A 22,130-nucleotide genomic window follows, 5' to 3' on the forward strand; every position below is an offset into this window, starting at 1 on the left:
GAGAAGGAGAAGTTCTGGAATGAGTTAGATGAAGTGATGCAGAATATTCCCAGAAATGAGAGAGTGGTCATTGGTGCAGACTTCAATGGACATGTCGGTGAAGGCAATAGAGGGGATGAAGAAGTGATGGGCAGATTTGGTATCCAGGATAGGAATGCAGAGGGACAGATGGTGGTAGATTTTGCAAAAAGGATGGAAATGGCTGTAGTGAACACCTTTTTCCAGAAAAAACAGGAACATAGGGTAACTTATAAGAGCGGAGGTAGGAGCACGCAGGTAGACTACATCTTGTATAGACGAGGTAACCTGAAAGAGATTAGTGACTGCAAAGTAGTTGTAGGTGAGAGTGTAGCCAGACAGCATAGGATGGTGGTTTGTAGGATGACTCTGGTGACAAGGAAGATGAAGAGGACAAAGGCAGAGCAGAGGACAAAATGGTGGAAGCTGAAAAGGGAGGAGTGTTGCATGGTTTTCAGGGAGGAGTTGAGAAAGGGTCTGGGTGGTCAGGGTGAGCTTCCAGATGATTGGACAACTACAGCTAGTGTTATCAGGGAGACAGGTAAAAGAGTACTTGGTGTGTCATCTGGAAGGAAAGTAGATAAGGAGACTTGGTGGTGGAATGAGGAAGTGCAGGAGTGTATACAGAGAAAGCGGTTAGCGAAGAAGAAGTGGGATACTGAGAGGACTGAAGAGAACAGACAGGAGTTCAGGGAGGTGCGGCGAAAGGTAAAGATAGAGGTAGCAAAGGCAAAACAAAGGGCTTATGATGACTTGTATGCTCGGTTGGATAGTAAGGAGGGTGAGAATGATCTATACAGGTTGGCGAAACAGAGAGATAAAGATGCAAAGGATGTACAACAGGTCCGGGTGATAAAGGACAGAGAGGGAAATGTATTGACAGATGCTAGAAGAGTGATGGGAAGATGGAAAGAGTACTTTGAAGAACTGATGAATGTGGAAAATGAAAGAGAGGCAAGGGTAGAAGAGGTGACTATTGTAGACCACAAAGTAGCAAAAATTAGTAAAAGTGAAGTGAGGAAGGCATTGAAGAGGATGAAGAGTGGAAAAGCAGTTGGTCCTGATGATATACCTGTGGAGGTGTGGAAGTGTCTAGGAGAGGCAGCGGTAGATTTTCTGACTAGATTATTCAACAGGATCTTAGAGAGTGAGAAGATGCCTGAAGAATGGAGACAAAGTGTGATGGTGCCTATTTTTAAGAATAAAGGGGATGTGCAGAATTGTGGCAACTACAGAGGGATAAAGTTGATGAGCCATACAATGAAGTTATGGGAAAGAGTAGTGGAAACTAGACTGAGAGCAGAAGTCAGCATTTGTGAACAGCAGTATGGCTTCATGCCTAGGAAGAGTACTACAGATGCAGTATTTGCGTTGAGAATGCTAATAGAAAAGTACAGAGAAGGCCAGAGGGAGTTGCACTGCGTTTTTGTAGACCTAGAAAAAGCATATGACAGGGTGCCAAGAGAGGAGCTCTGGTATTGTATGAGGAAGTCTGGAGTGGCAGAGAAGTATGTTGGACTGGTGCAGGACATGTATGCTAGCTGTGAGACACTGGTACGGTGTGCTGTAGGGGTAACAGAGAAGTTCAAGGTGGAGGTGGGACTCCATCAGGGATCAGCACTGAGCCCCTTCTTGTTTGCAATGGTGATGGATAGGCTGACAGATGAGGTTAGACAGGAATCCCCATGGACCATGATGTTTGCGGATGACATTGTGATCTGTAGTGAGAGCAGACAACAGGTAGAGGAAAATCTAGAGAGGTGGAGGTATGCTCTGGAAAGGAGAGGAATGAAAGTTAGTCGCAGCAAGACAGAATATATGTGTGTGAATGAGAGGAACTCGGGTGGAGCGGTGAGGCTACAGGGAATGGAGATCAAGAAGCTGGAGGATTTCAGGTACTTAGGGTCAACAGTCCAGAGCAACGGAGAGTGCGGAAAAGAGGTGAAGAGACGGGTCCAAGCAGGTTGGAATGGGTGGAGAAAAGTGTCAGGGGTACTATGTGATAGAAGACTATCGGCCAGAATAAAAGGAAAGGTGTACAAGACAGTGGTGAGACCAGCGATGATGTATGGACTAGAAACTGTTACAATGACCAAAAGACAGCAGGCAGAACTAGAGGTTGCAGAGATGAAGATGTTGAGGTTCTCTTTGGGAGTGACCAGGATGGATAGGATCAGGAATGAATCTATCAGAGGGACGGCACATGTTCGATGTTTTGGAGAGAAGGTCAGAGAAGCCAGACTGAGATGGTTCGGTCATGTACAGAGAAGAGATAGTGAATATATTGGTAGACGGATGCTGGAATTGGAGCTGCCAGGCAAGAGGTCTCGAGGAAGACCAAAGAGAAGATTTATGGACGTAGTGAGAGAGGATATGAAAGTAGCTGGTGTGAGAGAGGAAGATACAGAGAATAGGGTTAGATGGAGAAAGTTGACTCGCTGTGGCGACCCCTAACGGGAAAAGCCGAAAGAAGAAGAAGAAGAAGAAGAAGTGTGTGTATATATATATATATATGTATATAGACAATATAATAGTTTTCATATATATATGTGTGTGTTTGTGTGTGTGTGTGTGTGTATATACATATATATGTGTATACATATACATATATGTATACACACACACACACACACACATATATATATATATACACACACACACACATATATATATTTATATATGTGTATGCACACTAAGGGGCGTGGCCTCTCACCCTGGGACTCGGGGCTAGGGGCATGGTTTAAACTGGGGATATTATCGCCAAGGAAATTTACAGTCAGTGGTTGTTGGTGCTTGGCTAACTCCCGGTGTCTGGCGGCGGGTGACTGCCAGGGTCTGGACGAGGAGGCCGACTGCGTCCTGTATGCTGCCAGGCGGTTAGCCGTTTAGAGCGTGACCTTGGAGCCCCCCACAGATGGTGCCAGGGGACGTGGATTTAGCCATGGTGGACGGAGTGACTGTTCGGAAACAACGCGGGACCGTTTGCTGTTTTTTCCACCAGCGGTTCGGCAGCAAGGCACAACGCTTCGTCCTGCCATGTTCCTTCAAGGCGCTGAGGAGATCCAAGGCCACTGCTCGAGTTATAGCTGTGGACGCTGGCGGACACACCCAGCTGCTGTTCATCTGAGACTTGAGGCACAGAATACAGTTTCTGGTGGACTCTGGCCCACTACTGAGCGCTGCTAACTGGTCCTCTATTGCAACCTTAGTCTCATGGTTGGTGTTCGTTGGTTTTGGCAGCCGCAATTTTCAATGGGACTTCATCATCACGGTCCCCATCATTGATGTAGACTTTCTATGCACCAATGGTCTGCTTGAGGATGTCGCAAACCCCGTTTAACCTTCTCCAGGCAGATGTTGTAGATTTGCGACAGCCAAATATCAGATTTTTCCTGCAACTACAACTTAATTTGAGCCTGAGAGGGTTATTAATCAACGACACCTATCCGTGTGAGATGGGGAACGGGGGGGGGGTTAGGCAACGAACGCACACTAGTTTTTTTTAGTGGACTGTGGCTCGCAGAAGAGCCTGCTCCCCCTGACGTGAATGAACATACAGGCCAGAGGCAGCGGCCCGTTACTGAGCGCAGCTAACGGTTCGTGCATTGTGACATTCTAACTCAAGGTCGGTGACCGTTTTTTATTCCCAGCCGCCATTTTGAGTAGGATTTTGTGATCGCCTCCATCACGATCCCAATCATCGCAGCAGACGTCCTGCACGTGAATGGTTTGCTCGTGGACGTGACAAACCACTGTTTAACTGATGCTGTGTCTTTCGCCGCTTTTCCATGCGTGACAGGGGAGCTGGGCTGCTAGCGCATACTAACTTTTTGGCATTGGGGGATGTGTACAAAGGTGTGCTAGCAGAATTTCTGTTGCTCACCACACCCGCCTTTTCAACTGCATCTACTAAACACAGTTTGGAGCACTTAAATTGCAGGACCACGATGGGAAACCCCTGTTTTCGCACCGGTGCAGCAGCTGGACGCCAGTGAGCTGGCCATAGGTGAAGAGGAGTTAGCCACCAGCTCTGGGGATCATGAGGCAGTCCAAAAGCCCGTGGGCCCCCCTGCTCCACATAGTGCCCAAGGCCAAAGGGTCGTGGCGCCCTTGCTGCTACTTTTGCCAGTTGAACAATGTCCCCGCAAACAGATGCTACCCCATCCCCCACATTCAGGAGTTCTCCGTACGGCTGTCGGGTGCCACCATCTTCTCCAAGGTGGACCTGATGTGCGGTTAACACCAGGTGCGTGCGCGAAAGATGTGCCCAAGACCGTGGTGATCACCCCATTTGGGGTTTTCAAGTTCCTGCGCATGCCTTTCAGTTTGAAAGGACCTGCTAAGACCTTTCAGAGGCTCATGGACCCTGTGCTGCATGACCTTGCTTTTGTGTTTGTCTATCTCAATGACATACTGGTGGCCAGCCCAGTATGTCGGGGAGCACCTGGAGGACCTGACACAGATTTTCTGTCGTCTGGACGAACATGATCTCATAATCAACCCGCCTAAGTGCTGGTGATTGACTTCTTGGGCCATCGCATTTCGCCGCCAGGCGAAGTCGCATTGTCTTCGAAGGAGCAGGCAGTGGTGGATTTTCATCACCCAGCCACGGTTTTGCAGTCCAGACAGGCGAGTGACTCAGTCGACTGGACTCTGGGACGGGTTCAGGCTTTTGATGGGGCTAAGCGCACCGTGGCTAACGCAGCTCTTCTCACTCATCCCTCACTCGCGGCTTCCATTACATTGACGACCATTGCTCTGACATTGCCGTTGGGGCAGCCATTTCAGAGTTTACGACATTCGCCATGTGGCTGGGAAGTCCAACCCTCAGATTTCCTGTCCTGTGTGGTCATGTGCCCCATGCATGTCGGGATGGACTTTCTGGCTATGGCCTCCAACCACCCTGTTGACCCGGATTTTCTCGCATTGACATTGATGCACACTGGCCTCAAGCTGGAGGATGTGGTTGTGCAGGAAGGTAGCCCTGCCCTCCTCAATGGTACCGGTGGCTTGACGTTTTTCGGTTTTCAACTCAGTGCACTCCCTCTCATACCTTGGAGTCCAGGCATCAGTGAAGTTGGTGAGTTAGTAGTTTGTCTGGCCTGGCATTCTTAAAAGATGTCAAGGAGTGTGCGGCCGCATGAGTGGCTTGCCAGCATGCTAAGATTCACTTGCACATTAGGTCAGCCTGTACCATTTCCGATTCCAGCTAGGCGCTTCAACCATGTTCATGTCAACCTGGTGGGCCCTCTGCCTCCTTCGTAGGGTTTTATGCACCTGTTCACCTCTGTGGATTGAACCACCAGGTGGCTGGAGGTTGCTCTGCTGTCCTCAATGACGATCTCGGATGTGTCCTGGGTGTTTCTTTCGGTCCGGGTCGCCTGTTTCAGCACCCGTCCGACATCACTCCTGACAGAGGTCCACAACGGTTTCTGCAAATGATTCCACTTGTTCGGCAACTGGGTAGGCTGTTTACCGTGGGTTATGCTGGGGCTGGGTTTAGCCCCTAAGAATGACCTAAACATGTCACCCGCCAAGCTGTTTGTCGGTCAGCTGCTACGGGTCCCAGGGGAATTTTTGCACGAGAGATCTGCTTCTCCACCCTCGGGTCCTTTCGTGCTCCTCTGCTCTCGGTTTCCAGGCCCCATTCACCGTTTGCCATGGTCTTTGGTGCCTGTGGACCTCATGTCTGTTCCGTTTGTGTTTTTGTGCGACATGACGCTCACCACTCGCCTCTTCAACCCCTGTACAATGGGCGGTTAGTAAGACTGTTTCAATCGTGGGATGACGCAGCTGTTATGGTAGACTGATCAGGCCCCATGTGAGGCACTCGTTTGTTTTCCAGGGTCCCATCTGGGTGCTCTGGGGGTGGGGCACTATATATATATATATATATATATATATATATATATATATATATATATATATATATATATAAAATTAAAAGAAATAAAAAAACGTCATGTATCAGCTCATCATCTGACATCCACCTTTTAGGTGATATCCACCTTTTTTGTGACGTTTTATTTTATTTCACATAATATTTAAATGAGTGAGGGTTCTGGCATGTGGGGTGTCATAGAAAGAAATGCTTTTTCAAAGCATAAAATTTGCCCAGTGTTTCTACTTCTTTCACTTTCTAAAGCAATTCATTGCCACTCCCTATAATATAAAGCTGACTCAGTCATTCCTCCTCTGTCTCTACAGATGCTGGCAGCCCTGCAGCCTGCAGCTCTGCCTCGAACTGCTTCCTCAGGGACTTTAGATACATGCATAGGCTTTCTGGGTCCAGTCTGGAGTTTCTGGCAGTCTGTACAAGGTGTGTGGCCAAGTGGTATACAGCTCTCTGTCTCTGTGTTTCTGGATCACTGTGATACTTGGCCTGGAGAACAATTACAGAACACATCTATTTATCAACCAAAACTGTCTATAAAAAAAAAAAATGTTATTTGTGACATTTTTCATCAAGTGCTAGGGCAGTTTTCCTTGGCAGGAAATTCTTCTATTTATTGGGCATATTTACTTTTGCAAACAATGTTTGAGATGATGTAACAGCTCTCATCTAAAGTGTATTTTACATTTTTCATTCTGATAATATTTTTAGTAATAGAATAACCCCAAAAAGAGGTCAAAGAAGCTCCTAATAATCCTTACCGAAAGCTGCTTGCTGACTTTTGAAGCAATTGTCTTTGCTTCCTGGATAATCCCTGAAGGAAGTGTAGTCATTTCTGCTGCTTTCAGGCCTAGGACAGCAATCCAGGTTATAGTAATCATTTTCCTTTAAGGGACATTCTTAAATTTCACATACAGGCACTCTGCTGTACCATATCCTCTTTCTTTTGAGCATCCCCTACTCAGCGAGTGTGTGTACACCACACTCTGGCCACTGGCATCAGCACTGCGAGTGTACTGAACCTCCATGTGATGGTTCTCTACATTGGGATACAGAGATTCTAGTTGGCACAGCTCCAGAAAGTGTGTGACAAACAGGGTGAATGCCTATGGAATACACACAATACACACTGTTGAGAGTGGATAGCAGACGCTTGTCTGTCTTGACATTTACTAATGTAAGTGATTTGGTTTCACTATATAACAAAGCGGGGGGGGGGGGGGGGGGCAGTTTTGTTTTATAGTACCTTGAGACTGAGGAAGAATTCACACACTGAGTGACAGATACCAATACCCTCTTCTGCACTTGTCCCACGTCCCAACTCATCTATGATAATGAGAGACCTGTCGCTTACACTGTGGATGATGTAGGAGATCTTTGGGGAGGGAACACGGTGATAATAACAAGCTTTGATTAAAGTAAATCTTCAGTCATGTACACCAGGGGCTTCGGAAACGTACCTCCTTCATCTCTAACATAAAAGAGGAAGAGTTGCTTTCCAAATCATCATCAACACCTATTCTGGTAAAAATCTGATCAGCAACACGGAACGAGGCATACTCAGCAGGGACGAAAGAACCTGGAATGAAAGCAGTGAGTTACTCTAAACCCAAGTCAAGCTGCTGCACGTCAGCGCAAAGCATACTTGATAAATCAACACACCACTGACAGTTTGAAGCTGACCTATCTGAGCCATGATCTGACACAGTGCCACCTGTTTGAGATATGTTGATTTCCCGCTCATGTTGGGCCCTGTGATGATGACAAAGTTGCTGCCCTCTGAGATGTAAGTATTGTTTGATACTAACTGGTTTCCAGCCATTTGCTCCAGAATTGGGTGACGACCTTGCTTGATGGCAAGTGTGTCTGTGAACTCTGGACGTACTGGCAGACAGAAAAAAAACCATCAGATTAATTAAGGGCTGCTCTTCAAAGGCTGAAGTATCACCGATAACATATTAATGAATATAGTCTGTGATTAGAATGTTTTTTCCAGGAAAAAGGAAATGCTAACAGTCACTTGCAGAGGTGCCACAACAATGCTAACTTTAACATTGGTATTCTTCTGATCTGTATGATTTGATGTCATATGTAAGGACACACCAAGACCCATTCACTGTGACCCCACTCAGAGCCGGTCTGGGTCACATGACTACATTCTCAAACTAGTGTTAATGTGTAATTGGCATTGGTCAGATAGAGGGACTGCCAAATGCTCAGCCTACCACTGCCAGTAGAAATTGTTATTAAGTTTATCTTTAGTATGCAGTGACAGGAAGACTAATCTTTTGAAATGACAACTTTTAGTAAATGTAGAAAATGCTTGGTTCACCTTGTCTGGCCAACACGACTCAGTGATTCACATTATTGTGGACCATATTTCTAAATAGTTACTGTTTAGTTGAACAAATTATATTCCTATCTAGGTTGTTTGTTGATAATGAGTGGATGTGTGAAATAAAGGAGATTCTGATTTCTAAACAGTTGTATGCGGTGGTGACGGTTACATACTTATATAAGGAGGGTAAACCAAGCGCAAACAGACTAGGAAGGTGGGGGCGGCAATCAGACATGTCTTTGGTGAGATGCATTTAGACAGCTGAGGGACAGCACCCCTCACCCATGTGGCTGATGTTTCCCATGACCCATACAAAATAGAAAGACGCCGGCAGAACTGCCAGCTCAGGAGAGCATTTTCTGGCTCATGAGTGACATTGGCTGGGTACTCCCTTATGAGCCAGCTACACTCCCTGAAACATTTCTTACTTACTAAAGAGCCCTATTTCCACTTCCAAATGAATTATTCCTGAGTCATTATATCACAGCATTTATTTCAAAGTCTTTACATACCCTAGATGCATTTAAGGATACACTAAGGTCTGACCAATTAGATCACATTTGGAGGTGGTCTGGGTATATCTTGCCACAATAGCTGAGAAATGTTAACCCATGGGGTAGTGATTACCTTTCTAAAATACAGCCTCATTCAGTGGGGTTTTATTATTTACTATCATTAATGAGTAGAGCCAGTCTGTACAGTTTCTCCGTCGTCTTTTAATTTCTTTAGTGAGGACAGACTTTCAGGCATCTCTCATGTGCTCTATTGTGGTTCAACTCTTGAATTAAAACCATAATTTGCTCCCTCTCTCGTTAAAAGTAAATGTAGTTCAGTGAAAGAGTGAACGTGTTTGTCAACACAATCGAGTACATGAAATGAAAAGGAAACTAGTCGATGTTCGCAGCCATCTTCTGATACATCATTAAAAATATATTAAACTTTTGCAAAGAGAAATACGGTTACAATTAATTGCAGAAAACAATGGGACGGGGAGATTCCAATCACTAGTCATATGTTAAGAGATTTAGTAAGACGATGTGACAGGGATCAGAACTGCTTCATATTACCATATTCTGAGATGGTGCATGCATTTGCCAGTGACAGCAGCATGTCCAACATAGATACAGCATCGGAGAGTTTATAAAGGCAGTGGATGTTCTCATGGATAGTTGTGAGCAGTTGACATATCACCCTGTTTGGAAACAGATGAAACGTAGAAAGAGCTTATCTTGAGCCAATTTGCATCGCTGGACAAATAGTACTCTCTAGTGGACAAACTATCTAATACATCAAAGTATCCTCTGTTCTAAAATGAAACCAACTGATATTGAAAAACCAAAACAGATATACATTTAGAAACCATCTACCCAGACCTTCATTGTGATAAAATTCAGTTTAGATTGAAAATAGAATGAATTCACATATAAAGCAGATTCAATTGACTATCCCAGTTAGTTTTTAGTGATGGAATTATTCTTTAAAATTACGAAATAAGTATGACCAGCACAGTACATTAATGCAATTGTTTTCAGGCACAAGCTCTCCGTTCTCTCACACATAAGACATATGAAAGATCTCCCTCAGGGCTTCATCACAGCGGTCATTCATCTTCATCAGTTCGTCTGTAGTAAAGCTGTAGCTGTCCTTGTGCTTGGATACCTGAGGCGACACATCTATGTATTGTACATTCCATAATTGCAGTATGAACAAAAGGGCAATACAGTTGTATTGAAAAATGCACAAAACACCCCACCTGGTAAAAACTTCACTGAATTAAGGCAATAGAACATTTATTATAAAGTTGTGAGCAAATGTAGCAATTGACACCAGTCAACCATACAAATGAAAATGGTGTTGGGAAACAATGCCAGCACACATATAAACGTTTTCTATCTCAAAAACATGACGACTGAGTTAACAGATGCTCTGTAAAATAATTGAATCAAATAAGCACTGAAAAAATATGTGTCTGTCTGTCTGTCTATCATATATAGGCATGTTTCCCAGTTCCTCACTTCTTCATTAGCAGATGCTACCTTGATAAACTCTGAAGGAAGTTTTCCATCAGGCAAGACCAATCCATCAAGCTTCATTTGGATGAAGAACCCTCTGGCTGTACTGAAGCTGGTATGCAAGGGAAAGCCATGTTTCTCTGCCATGTGGTTCACAAGTCCTGTCAAGTAAAATACCATTAACATGGCACAAATATCATAAAGAAAAAATATTGATATGATATTGATTGAATGCCCATGATAAACACCTGCGATATCATCCACTATCTCAGTATGAACTCTCCGGGAAATGTCTAGAAACTCATTGATGTTGGGACGCACAGCATAGCACTTTTGTGTGCGCATGTTCAGGCTTCCCTTCAGGCAGGTGGTGTCATCATTAATAACTGTGTGGATCTGAGTTAGGATCATGTCAAATCTGATGATACACACAAACATCATTACTGATTTTGTAGGAGGCAGCATACAGTATACTGTAGTTCATTAGAAGCAAACGTAATAGTACACCAATCTTTAGAAATGTTCCTACCTGCTATCGTCCAGTGCAGAACTGTATGCCTTGAAAAGAGTTGTGTTGCACTTTTTCAACACAGTCTGTTGAGTGAAATGCTCAAAATCTAACATTTAAAGTATAACTGTGTGACATTTATGAAAAACATTCCTTTCAAAACAGGTACAAACCCTTAACTGTGGCACAAGATTCAATGTGTGTTTCAGCTGAATGATGTGTGTAATCTTTGCTTCTGCAATCTGAACCTGAAACACATTTTAAAAAGTACTGCAAAAAACATTGAAAGGACTAATGATAAAACCCATGTGGGGAAACCCAAGCTTTGTCAGCATGTCAAAATTCATAAAGGTGAATTCATCTTGTCCTGTGACTTTCCATGGTGGTAAAATGATCAAATATGAACATCGGTAATAAAAAGTACTTCACATACTGTTTCTTGCTTTGGAACTTGGACAAGAACAGAGAGCAGCTTGTCAATGTCCAGGAAATGGCCTATGACTTCAGAGAGGAAAAAAAACCTAAATAAATATTCTAATACTTATTCTGTCATGTTCACATTACCAGTGTGCAAGAAGATTACAGCAGTTTATTTCTGACCATTCGTCAAGCCAAAGAAGAGCTCCTGGTCTTGTAGCATCTCTTGGATTGAGTCAAATCGTATGCTGATGGTATCAACATCAACCAGAGGCTCAAGAATATTGGCGCGCAACCTTCTAGCACCACCAGCTGTTTTTGTGTGATTAAGTACTCCGAGAAGTGTACGGTGGCTCCTGTGTAGATGTAGAAAGTCCAACACATGTGCAAGCAAAACAAAAAAAGGATACAATTAGCATGACCATGTGCCTTCTTACCTACGGTCTTTATTATTGACCACCAGCTCCATGTTTCTTGCAGATGCTGCATCGATCATGGTTGTCTGTTCACTTCCTTTAAAGGTCACTTTCAGAGACTTGGGAGCGTAGACAAAGTTCTGAATAAACTCCAAGTATTTCAGTAAGGCTGCAGCGGCTGCCAGGCAATAATATCTGGACAGATCATTACATTTGGGAACTTAGAATAATTGTGTCACGATTGTCTAAATCTTTATCTATATATAATAACACTCAGTGGCATACTTAGTTTGCACTTCCATGAGGACGCTGCCAAATTCAGGAGTACACAGTTGCTGAATATACTCTAGTCCTTTCTTCTCATTAAAATATTTTCTTTGGATTGCAGTAAATGCCACACCCTGATAAACAGTGAATGGAAAATACAAACAATCATGCTATCACTTAACTTAAAGACAACATCAATAAACAAAGGCTACTTATTGCTTTTTCACAGTGGCACCTGAAAGTTCTCTGTGATTAGGTTGAGCAGTTTTGTCCCTTTTCCCTTTTCCCTGACAGTGTCTGGCATCAATATTTCCATTGGAACTAAGACATGGATTTTTGTTATGACCTAAGTATGTAAGATAAGATTGTGATGAATTTCCTCTATCTAATAGATTAATGTAGTATGCATTATGAGGTTGTTTGTGGCTTTTCAAAATGCATTTGGTTACCTTGGCATATGTACCAGTGTCTGCAAACTGAGAGAGTACAAGCTCTGAAAATTTTAGGTTTATACTGGCCATGCCAATCTCTCCCCTTGCCAAACCACGCCCTTCCACCACTGCCACAATCACCGATGCACCAGATGTTGTAGTTGCAGAGGAGCAACTGGTTGTGACTGAAATACACAAGACAAAAAGAATATCTGATTGGCTTTCCTTTATTCAAAATACCATGTGAGGTTTAATTACCTATAGGATCAGTAAGCGGTGTCAACCTGTGGCCCCTGCAGATCTTGGGGTCTGTATGAGTCTGGGTGTGTTGTGGCGGTTGAGGGAAAATGAGCTGTCCGAAGACATGAGAAGTGATGGATTTGTCCTCTCCATCCTAAAGCTTTGGTGGAACTGACCTTTGTCACAAAATGAGGAGAAGGTGTGGATCATATGCAGGAAAAGGCCATTTTACACAACCCTTTGGACATGGCAATGCAGGGTAAACACATGTGAAACTATTCATTAACCTTCTCCAGGCAGATGTTGCAGATTTGCGACAGCCAAATATCAGATTTTTCCTGCAACTACAACTTAATTTGAGCCTGAGAGGGTTAATATAGGCTAAATTGATGGCCTTGTTCAATTTTGGAAACCAGTGTATAAAAGCGAGTAAGCTTCTCAGAAACAACTGAAAGATCTGTCACGTGATTATCCTTACCTGGGACCAATGGGTTGGGTTCGATCCCAGTTGAATCACGTAAAAGTTGTAAATAATAGCACAAATTGTTCTAGCCATATACAAGATCACCTGTGTCTCTAGCGGGGAGTGACGGGTCACGGCTAATGCTGTTGCCTCCATCCGCGCTTGTCGAGGCAGAGGATGTGGAGGCGGGAATGTAAACCATTCCTCCGGGGGCCGGCGGGGCGGACGCTGTCTGCCTCTCAGAGCTCTCGCAACCCGGTGTGCCCTCTGTGATGCTACGCGACATTTTAGTAGCTTGAAGAATTTCTAAAGTAAGTAAAAAGTGAAATTCTATTAGTAATACGAATAAATTAAAAAAATCATTTATGGGGGGAGGGGCGGCTAGGTAGCAAACACCCTTAATGTTGTTTTGGCGTTGAAGATGGCTAGCTGAAGATAGCTTCTAGTGCGCATGTCAAGGACACGCGCGATGAACCAATTACACAGAGAGATCTTAAGTGTGTCCCTCTGTAATGAAAACATTTTTTCCATAAACTGCAAATAAATTCAACTTTCTAGCCAGGCCACTATACGTTTTGGATGTTGTAGTCAATCATAGTCTTCAAAATGCAAGGCACTAAATATGATGATTACTGTAAAGACTTGTTAAAAAAGGGCTTAAAATTAGCAAAATTAACAAGCAACCAAAACACTAAAGCCCACTGGTGAATTAAATATAGTTCTCTTTCAAATTAAAGCAAATAAATATTGCTGATTTTATTAGTCTTCAAGTTCCAATGTTTCAGAAAGAAACATTCAGCAGAGCTGGAAAGTAATAATATTAAAGGTATTGTTACTTAGATCACATTTACTCAAGTGGAAGTAAATAATGGTGTGATAATCTTAAAAAGTACAGTTTATTTGAAATTTTTTAGAGCGACAAGTGGTATGCCCTTAGTTCAGAGAAGGACAAAGGGATATTGTGGCAAGCTGGGAGTTTGTAAAGTAAAAACTGGGAGTCAATGATGGATTGCCCCCAGGAGTATACTCCTTAGAAGAGGTTTTAATTCAACCAACAAACAGGGGAAACCCAGGGGGGTTTCCTTGTACACCTATTCAAACAATGGACTTCTGTAACACAGAAGCACGAGAAGCTCTCACCGGTCATCATAACTCGCAAAGTATTCTGGGGTTCCAACGGCCAGTCCCCACCACAAGCTACAGTATATGTATGTGGGATCTTTGAAATGAGAGGAATACCTTTTATAAATAAGATATGTATTTTGGAAAGTAAAAGAGGCTGTTTAAGTTCAAATCATTGCACTTAAATGCGCACCTCCCACTGTGGCGGTGTACAGGCTTGGTCAATACCACCACACTATAACATTTTTGAGTAATACAGCTACACAGGGTGCATTCATTCTGAACTTTCAGATTAATTGTTTTTATGGAAAGGGTTTTTGAAAATGTGGACCCTTAATGCTGACTTTCAAACATTGTTATTCATAGCCTTTATTTTCATTTTGTCATTTTTCACCAACTATTACCCATTAACCCAACTTTTTCTCCCTTTGACCAATTTCAACACTTATAGATGTTTATGGACATGGTGGTCAACAGTTATCAAGCAATCTGGTGACACACAGTTGGTGGAAAAGCCAATTTCATTCATTTCATTTGTTGATTTAGTCGGAGAGTGTGCACGAAACATTAGGATCAAATTGAGCAAAGATGGTTGAGCTAAATGGCTAATTTCCAGCTGTTGTCCCAGTTCTCCAATAAGGACATAATAGAATATATTACATTCCAAACTCTTTGCACTGGAGTTCCACTGTTACACAGCATAGGGCAGACTAAGGAAGAAAGCTTTTGATTGTTGCATATTATCCACCTAGGACATGCAAACACAAGTAAATGCAATTAATTTCTCTCCAAATGTTTCATCTAGGCAATGTAATCTTAACCTATCTAGATGGTTCAAGGTTGGTACAGCATACGTCACCAAGAAATTGGCTTTCAGCGCCACCTTGAGGCGGGAAGTTTCAACTCACATTCCAGGGGATATGTTTGTGTCATTTTAAGGAGGCTCCTTCAAAGTGAAAAGCATTGGAATTATCTGTATTATTTCAGTGATTTCGTATTAAATCGGTAATAATACATTTTCTGCAGTCCTTATTATTTTTTTTCGTGTCTTCAATTAAAATGGTTTGGTCTTCGGTAAATAACAGAAATGTACAGCCAGTATTGTATTTGTGATATTTTGTGCTTTTATTCTGAAAAGCCCACCAGAAAGTTGTTGAATCGATTTCAACCGCAGCCAAATATGGCGGCGACTGGAGACACAAGCTGTCATTTTTTTGTGAGAGAGATTGAGAGAAGCGACGGCTCTGTTTTGAAAGTGAACCAGAGCTACATGGGAGATGTAGGCTGCGTCGTCTGGGACGCGGCCATCGTTCTTGCCAAATATTTAGAGACGCAACAATTTTACGATCCGTCGTCAGGGTTGAACGCTTGGGCTGACAGGTCGGTCTTGGAGTTGGGAGCGGGGACGGGACTTGTCGGCGTGATGGCAGCGACATTGGGGTAAGCTGAATATTCCATGCCGACTCTGAGAGACTGCAGTAAAACTCGAGTAAAACTGGTTTACAAATGTGTGTTGAATCCTATAGAGCTCAAACCACTGTGACAGATCTGGAAGATTTACAACATCTCCTCAGGGTTAACATCCTTGAAAACCAGGCACTCATCAGCAGTGGATCCATAACTGCCAAGGTACTAAAATGGTTTGTACTTGTATTTTCTATTTGATATTTAGATCGGATTCGATTTAACTTCATTGTCATCATTCATGGGCAGTCCATTCATGGACTTACAGGGCAATGCAATGCAGTGCAGTTTAGCTTCTAACTGGAAATGCAAAAAGCAGCAGGTGCAGATATAATAAATATATTAACAGTATGTTCATGGTGTATCATGTCAGTAATTTACAAGTGATTTACAGATAGGGTACTTTGGGGAGGGAAAACAATGAGCAGGGTGGGAGGAGTCCTCAAATGGCTTGAAGTATAGTTCCTGTGATTCGTTGAGCAGTTTCACCCTTCCCTGCACTATCTTGGAAAAGGACAGCTTCCATACGAGACTGTGACGGTTTGTTAGGATGCTCTAATCAAACAGCAGTAAAAGGTCACCAGGACAGCAAAAGACAGGTGGTTCTCCTTCAGTGTTCTCAGGAAGAAGAGGCGCTTGTGAGTGTTTTTGACCGAGCAGGAGCTGTTGGTGGTCTAGGACAGGTCCTCCAAGTTAATGGTCCCCAGGAACTTTAATCCGGAGGATGGCCATCCAGTTGATATGGATGGGGTCATGTGCCTCTTCTCTACTTCCTGAAGTCCACAATGAACTCCTTGGTCTTGCTTGTGTTGCGGAGCAGGTAATTTTAAGTGCAACATGTGGCCAGATGCTGTACCTCTTTTCTCTTGTTACTGATGAGACCAATCACCGTGGTGTTTTCTGCAGGCTTGATGATGGAGTTGGATACTTGCACAGGTCTGCGGTTGTAGGTGAAGAGAGAGTAGATGAATGAGCTCAGCACACAGCCTTGTGGCACGCCAGTCGAGCGTTATGGTGGTTGAGCAGGTTTGGCTTGACCTAAAATAATGTGGTCTGTTGCGTAGAAAGTCAATAATCCAGTTGTAGACGGAAGTGTTGGTGTCCAGGTCTACAACTTTAGTGATTAACTTGGAGGGGATGACCGTGATGAATGTCGATCTGAAGTCAGCTTATATCATTTGCATTCCTTGTGATTGTCTAAGTGTGTGAGCATAGAGTGCAGCGCAGTGTAAACTGCATCATCTATACTCCTGTTGCTGCAGTAGGCAAACTAGTGTGGCAATCCCTTAGGTGTCCCTCAAAATAGAGGGAGTCACTCAAGTGTGTCATGACCACCCACTCAAAGTATTTCATAATGATTTTTTATTATGCTTCCGGGCAGTAATTGTTGAAACACGTCAGATATGGTCTAGTATTATTTATGTGAAAGTTTACAGGCCTCCTAAGAATCACTAAAGATCAGTTGACCCAATTTAATAGTCATGGATGATTGGATGATGACAGACAAAGCAAAATTTGCCTTGAAGATTGTTCATGCGTTCTCCTATTTTATTACCATAGCTCCTCAAAACAACTAAAGAGCTTTGCTATGAATGGGATAAACAGTGAAACGGTAATGTTGTTATTTTTAAATAGCATTCTAGTCTAAGGAAGTTGACTGTTTGTTTGGTATTGGTATTTAAGGAATAAAATTGGAACTCACCTTCGTCTCTGCAATCCTTCCTTCTCACACCACAACCACAGTGTTTATTTATGAGAACGTTATCAGTCAATGTTAGAAAACTGTTTGATTCATTCGTTTAAGTTGTTTTTAATATGATTGTTTGATTCATAATGGAAGAAACTGAAGAACACTGGGTTACAATAGTACCCCCCAGTCCTTCCCAATATAAACTGGTCAGTGTTACAGTTTCATGTTGGTAATAAGATCAGATTTCAGAAAAAAAAAGTTCTTAGAGATGTTTGCCTTGTGATAACTGATACATGTCTTTTTTTTTTTTTTTTTCAAAGGGGTCAAGATGTGTCTGACTTCCTGCCACCACCTCACTATATCCTTATAGCTGACTGCATCTACTATGAACAGGTACTGCACACAAGGGCTGGTTAATCCACCAATGCAGAGGATTCCCATTTAAAGAAATGCTAACACTGAGAAAATTAATGGATCTTAACTCAAACAGGTTTTACCTGAAAAAGAACACAATCTCCATTTTGTAAACGGTTTGGCTTTTGTAAGGATAAAAGAACAAAAACAAGTCAAATGTGGGAATTGCAGGAATGCTTTTAAGTGTATAAGATGACCAATTTTCATCATGAAGGCAAAGTTTTGCAATGGTGTTACATTGATTTGATGTCCTATTGTCCAGTCCTACTGTATACCAACTCTAGAGCTCTCTGTTTAAAATCACTCTTTGCGTGGCGGCAGGATGTGAAGCATCAGCACATACCAAACCAGAGTAGCACTGAATTTTTGAGATGCCTCCCTTCTTCCCACAGTCAGTCGGTCCGCTGGTGGAGACCTTAAAAGTGCTCTCTGGACCAGAGACCTGTATTATATGCTGCTATGAGGAACGCACGGAAGGTATCAACCCCAAAGTGGAAAGACAGTTTTTTCAGGTGAGGGGTAGCTGTGTGGTCAACATGAACAAACAACAATATGATAATGAAATGTTTTGATTCATCTCAGTCTTTTGTGTTTGTCAACTTTTAGTTGCTGCAGCAAAACTTCACCTATGAGGAAGTCCCTCTAAGCAAACAACACCAAGAATTTAGTAGTCCAGACATCCACATCCTTCACATCAGAAGGAAAATCTGACTTTGTGTGATGAAAATTTTGTGTTAATTCTTCCACAGTGTGTTCCAAGTATTGTTACATTAAAAAGGTTTTCACCATGACTATTTTATATCAACAGTATTGCTTGCTGAGAAAATTTCCATGCAGAAATAATGGAAATGGCATTTTGCTTATCCTTTAAATTCAATAAATAAAAGTTGTAAGTACCAAAATCAGAAAGAAGGGAATATCAACCATGTCAGTCTGGAGTGATAATATTTTTGTTTCCTTTTTTATATACACGCAAACCTCAGGGGTATGGAAGCATATAAGGATCATAATTCATATTAAAATGCATTAGCAGAATAACTACTCATTTTCAGAATGTGGCAGCATATTTAATATTGTAAATAAAAAGCAAAAGACGGGTACATTTAATTTTCAAAACATACCCCAGCAAAATTATCAAATTTCAATTAGAAATGTCAAAATTGAAAATTAAATTGCATTTGTAGAAATTCTTTTTCATTTTCAGAATATTGCTGCATATTTTGACTCAGCTCAAATGAGAAAAAGTAATCTAAACTTCATTTTCAGCCTTTACCTGCAAAAAGTGGATCAAAAATCAGTTTAGATTCACAATCTTATGCAGGACACAACAGTAACATCAGTGGCTGATCTTCTTAGCAGCTTGTTTGGGCACTAGAATACGGCACTAACTCAGCTGTTCACCTGCCAGCCGATACTGATACTTGTTAGTATGGTACTCCCTAAGGCTGTTCTGCAAATCTCACAATCACAGAGCCAGCAAAATTTCATAACAGAATGCCTGTGACAGACTTGAGCGGAATTTAGAGAGCTTGGCTGAATACTCTGGCCTGACAGATACTCTTCTCAGTCCTTCAACAACTGGATGCGGTGGTGCCTGGAAAGGGACACCCAGCCATCAGCATCCTTTTCAATGTGATCGAAACAGACTGTGATAACGATATCTTTAAGAGCAGAGTATTCAGCCAAGCTCTCTATAATCTGTTCAAGTGTGTCATGGGCATCTGATTCAATTGTTTATAATTCTGTCTGTTTCTATAAAAGTAAGATTAGCATGATATGTTCTCAACAATGTTGCCCTCGCTTACCTATTTTCAGAACCAAACAACTCTGCTACACCCTTCACTTTTAGGCCATGAAACAAAGGCATTCTGCTTTAATTTGAGTGATGATCCTTCTGTATTGTACTTCCTTACAGGCAAAACTTAATAACCTGCAAGAAAGACATCCGAAACTCAACTGTGTTCTAGAGCGTTGTGGGTTTTTTTTTTTGTACATTATTGAACATGAAATGTTGTAGATAATACATAGTTGCTTTTTTTTAAGATATGAGAACATGCACCCGTGATGCTCAAGAAGGTGAACTCGAAGTTGTTTCAACACATGAATTATGACTACCGCCTTGTAACACTGGAGGGCAGTAGTAGGACAAACTATTTTGCTCTGCTCCAATTCAAATCCCAGTTTCACATCTTATTTCTGAATTAATATCCATAAGAGTTTTGAGCTTCTCTCAGCTGCAGTAAATGATGAATTAATACATTGTCAATATCAATATTCATGGAGCTGCCTGCGTTTTAAAATTCAAGCTTGAGTTGAAATTATAGTTGAGTTGAGACTGTGGCTAGTTTTCAAGCGTAAACCACAAGGAGGAGCCTGGATTTCCAGGGACATGCCAAGGCCCAGCACAGCTTTTCATACAACTCTGTTTACAATGGAGCTGCAGTGTAATGAATAGGGTGCCATCCAGCACTCAGACCAAAAATGAATTTAAATGGTGAAGTTTGTGGGGTTGGCATAGCAGGAAAAAGGCCAATGAAATACTTGGTGATTTATATAACAGAGTGGGAAAAATGGTTGTGAATCAATATATCATACTTCTCATACTGTTCCTACCTGTAAACTGTTTGTAATGCATGTGTTTGTATTCTGTACAATCTCAATACTATGAGTACAATCAATATCTCCCAATATTAAATATATAGATTTGTTCAGACTAAAACAAATATTAAATCTGATAAATATAATACCGGAAACTTTGATCAAACTTAAGTGATAAAATTATCCAAGAAGACAAACAAGAGAAAATTAAGCAATTAATATTTACCTAGTTAATTATCCTCAAGTTTTGTCTCCACATTTTTGGGTTTATAAACAAAAAACATGTAATTCCATGAATGTTTTGTTTTTATTATCCCCTACATAATGAAAATGCAAATGTTTTGCTCTCACATTGATTACTAATCGGCGAATCTATTATATTTCCTTGTGCAGAAACTTAAATGTAAAACCCTTTCTTCTCCAAATACATTGTTTTCAGGGAAGATTCCACAGGCCCCAAACTTGTCTCCATTGCAGGTAGTTAAATATTACATTTATTACAGCAGCTCACTAAGCTCATTACCCTCCTTTCCCTTCTTTCTTGCATGTAATAGTTCTGCTGCAAATGAGGACTCCTTTGGCTTTGCCCAACTTACTAAAGTGACTCATAGGTGGAAGTGAATCTGCGGTCTCCAACATTTTAACCTCACGCCCACCTTTACCTCACCCAGTAAAACAATTTAGAACCTATTCTGCGTTTTCCCTGATGATCTCGCCTCCGTGCACATTATCCAAAAATTATTCAAGCAATATAGGTATAATCTTCCTGTAGTTTAACTAATTAGGCTAGCACTGCAGGGGAATACAGGAGCCTTGTGGTAAATGAGGCCATCTCACAGAGCAGCTCCAGTGTCTGTAATCTGTTATCATATACTGCACATATTTCAGCTGATTCTCATGACCTTAAATATTCATTATTCAACATGTACTGTATGCATGCAACGTAGAGACAGAATGGGGGCAATTTCTGCCAAGAGATGGTGCTATTAACAGAAATACCTGTGTGGAAACACTTGAAAGAGGAACAATACGATTGTCATAACTAAACTGATATGAAAGTGAGCAGTTAAATATTGTTCATTCTTTATGGTGTGGCTGTTGAATGTAGTATGTGTGTGACTGCATATTTGTGTGCTTGCATACATACGTGTGACAGTTTTCTCCACCTTTGATGATGCTTATGTTCAACTTAATCAAGGCCCACTCTTCCCATGGAGGAACCTGGACGACATCTGCATCAATCCCACACACTCCCTGGGATCTTTAAAAATGAGACAACATGATGGAGCTGACCGGCACCCCTCCAAAGCAGATGGGTGGGGGGAAAGTCTTGACTTCAGCCCCATGTGTGCTGAGCTCAGCTCTTGCCAAGTGACACAGAGGAGCCTTTGTGGCACCATACTCTCGCTGCCTGAAGCCAAGAGACGCCGTTCCAGAAAAGCAGGACTCATTTTCCAAACTATTAGGGAGCGGCTCAAGAATAGACATCAAACTGGGATTATTAAAAATAGAAAAGAATGGATGAAGTTGTGATCCTTGCTAAATTCCAGTGAATTCATATGCACAGATGACTGGTCAAATGGCAATAATGGAGTTTACCGAACTTAATGCAACAGGCTAGAGATTCGTTACAAAAAAAGGACATGTGACTGTGATAGCTGTTTTTAATGATGTTTTTAATTTTTTCACATTCCTGTTATTTAGATTGGAGAGCAAAGAGCAGACTGACACAACAACTGCTTTAACAGACAATGCTGACTCCACCTCCCCCCTGCAGAGAAACTGGAGGAGGGTAGGGTGCTGTACTGTAGTTGAGATGGGACCCAAATCCCAGAACTG

General features: G+C 42.1%; 2 protein-coding genes across 2 annotated transcripts; one reads left to right on the forward strand and one right to left on the reverse strand.

The window, feature by feature from the left end:
* Nucleotides 1–6,202: 6,202 nt before the first annotated feature.
* On the reverse strand, nucleotides 6,203–13,282 carry msh4 (mutS homolog 4). The gene is made up of 20 exons (XM_086146448.1): nucleotides 13,019–13,282; nucleotides 12,585–12,716; nucleotides 12,319–12,485; nucleotides 12,105–12,215; nucleotides 11,888–12,003; nucleotides 11,624–11,797; nucleotides 11,370–11,542; nucleotides 11,203–11,270; nucleotides 10,943–11,017; nucleotides 10,791–10,855; nucleotides 10,510–10,679; nucleotides 10,286–10,422; nucleotides 9,805–9,908; nucleotides 9,317–9,441; nucleotides 7,595–7,795; nucleotides 7,350–7,490; nucleotides 7,158–7,318; nucleotides 6,843–7,017; nucleotides 6,673–6,761; nucleotides 6,203–6,400 (listed from the first exon to the last, which is right to left on the reverse strand). The coding sequence occupies exons 2-20, from the start codon at nucleotides 12,691–12,693 to the stop codon at nucleotides 6,203–6,205; spliced, it is 2,559 nt and encodes an 852-aa protein (XP_086002574.1). The 5' UTR covers nucleotides 12,694–12,716; nucleotides 13,019–13,282.
* Nucleotides 13,283–15,191: 1,909 nt separating this feature from the next.
* Nucleotides 15,192–18,540, forward strand: vcpkmt (valosin containing protein lysine (K) methyltransferase). Its single transcript, XM_086149921.1, has 5 exons — nucleotides 15,192–15,565; nucleotides 15,652–15,765; nucleotides 17,600–17,672; nucleotides 18,086–18,205; nucleotides 18,300–18,540. The coding sequence occupies exons 1-5, from the start codon at nucleotides 15,213–15,215 to the stop codon at nucleotides 18,402–18,404; spliced, it is 765 nt and encodes a 254-aa protein (XP_086006047.1). The 5' UTR covers nucleotides 15,192–15,212; the 3' UTR covers nucleotides 18,405–18,540.
* Nucleotides 18,541–22,130: the final 3,590 nt, after the last annotated feature.

This window comes from Fistularia commersonii, chromosome 1 (assembly GCF_037954325.1).
Source record: "Fistularia commersonii isolate RoL2024-O1a breed Wild chromosome 1, RoL_Fcom_v1.0, whole genome shotgun sequence".
In the NCBI taxonomy this organism is placed as follows: Eukaryota; Metazoa; Chordata; class Actinopteri; order Syngnathiformes; family Fistulariidae; genus Fistularia; species Fistularia commersonii.

Bases quoted from the DNA above. Each gene is read 5' to 3' on its own strand.
- vcpkmt (XM_086149921.1), top strand. From the start codon at position 15,213: ATGTACAGCCAGTATTGTATTTGTGATATTTTGTGCTTTTATTCTGAA. The intron at 15,766-17,599 runs GTTTGTACTTGT...TTTTTTTCAAAG, and splicing joins ACTGCCAAGGTACTAAAATG to GGGTCAAGATGTGTCTGACT. The intron at 18,206-18,299 runs GTGAGGGGTAGC...GTCAACTTTTAG, and splicing joins TGGAAAGACAGTTTTTTCAG to TTGCTGCAGCAAAACTTCAC.
- msh4 (XM_086146448.1), bottom strand. From the start codon at position 12,693: ATGGAGAGGACAAATCCATCACTTCTCATGTCTTCGGACAGCTCATTT. The intron at 12,216-12,318 runs GTAACCAAATGC...TTACATACTTAG, and splicing joins ACACTGGTACATATGCCAAG to GTCATAACAAAAATCCATGT. The intron at 7,491-7,594 runs GTCAGCTTCAAA...CTTTCATTCCAG, and splicing joins TCAGATCATGGCTCAGATAG to GTTCTTTCGTCCCTGCTGAG.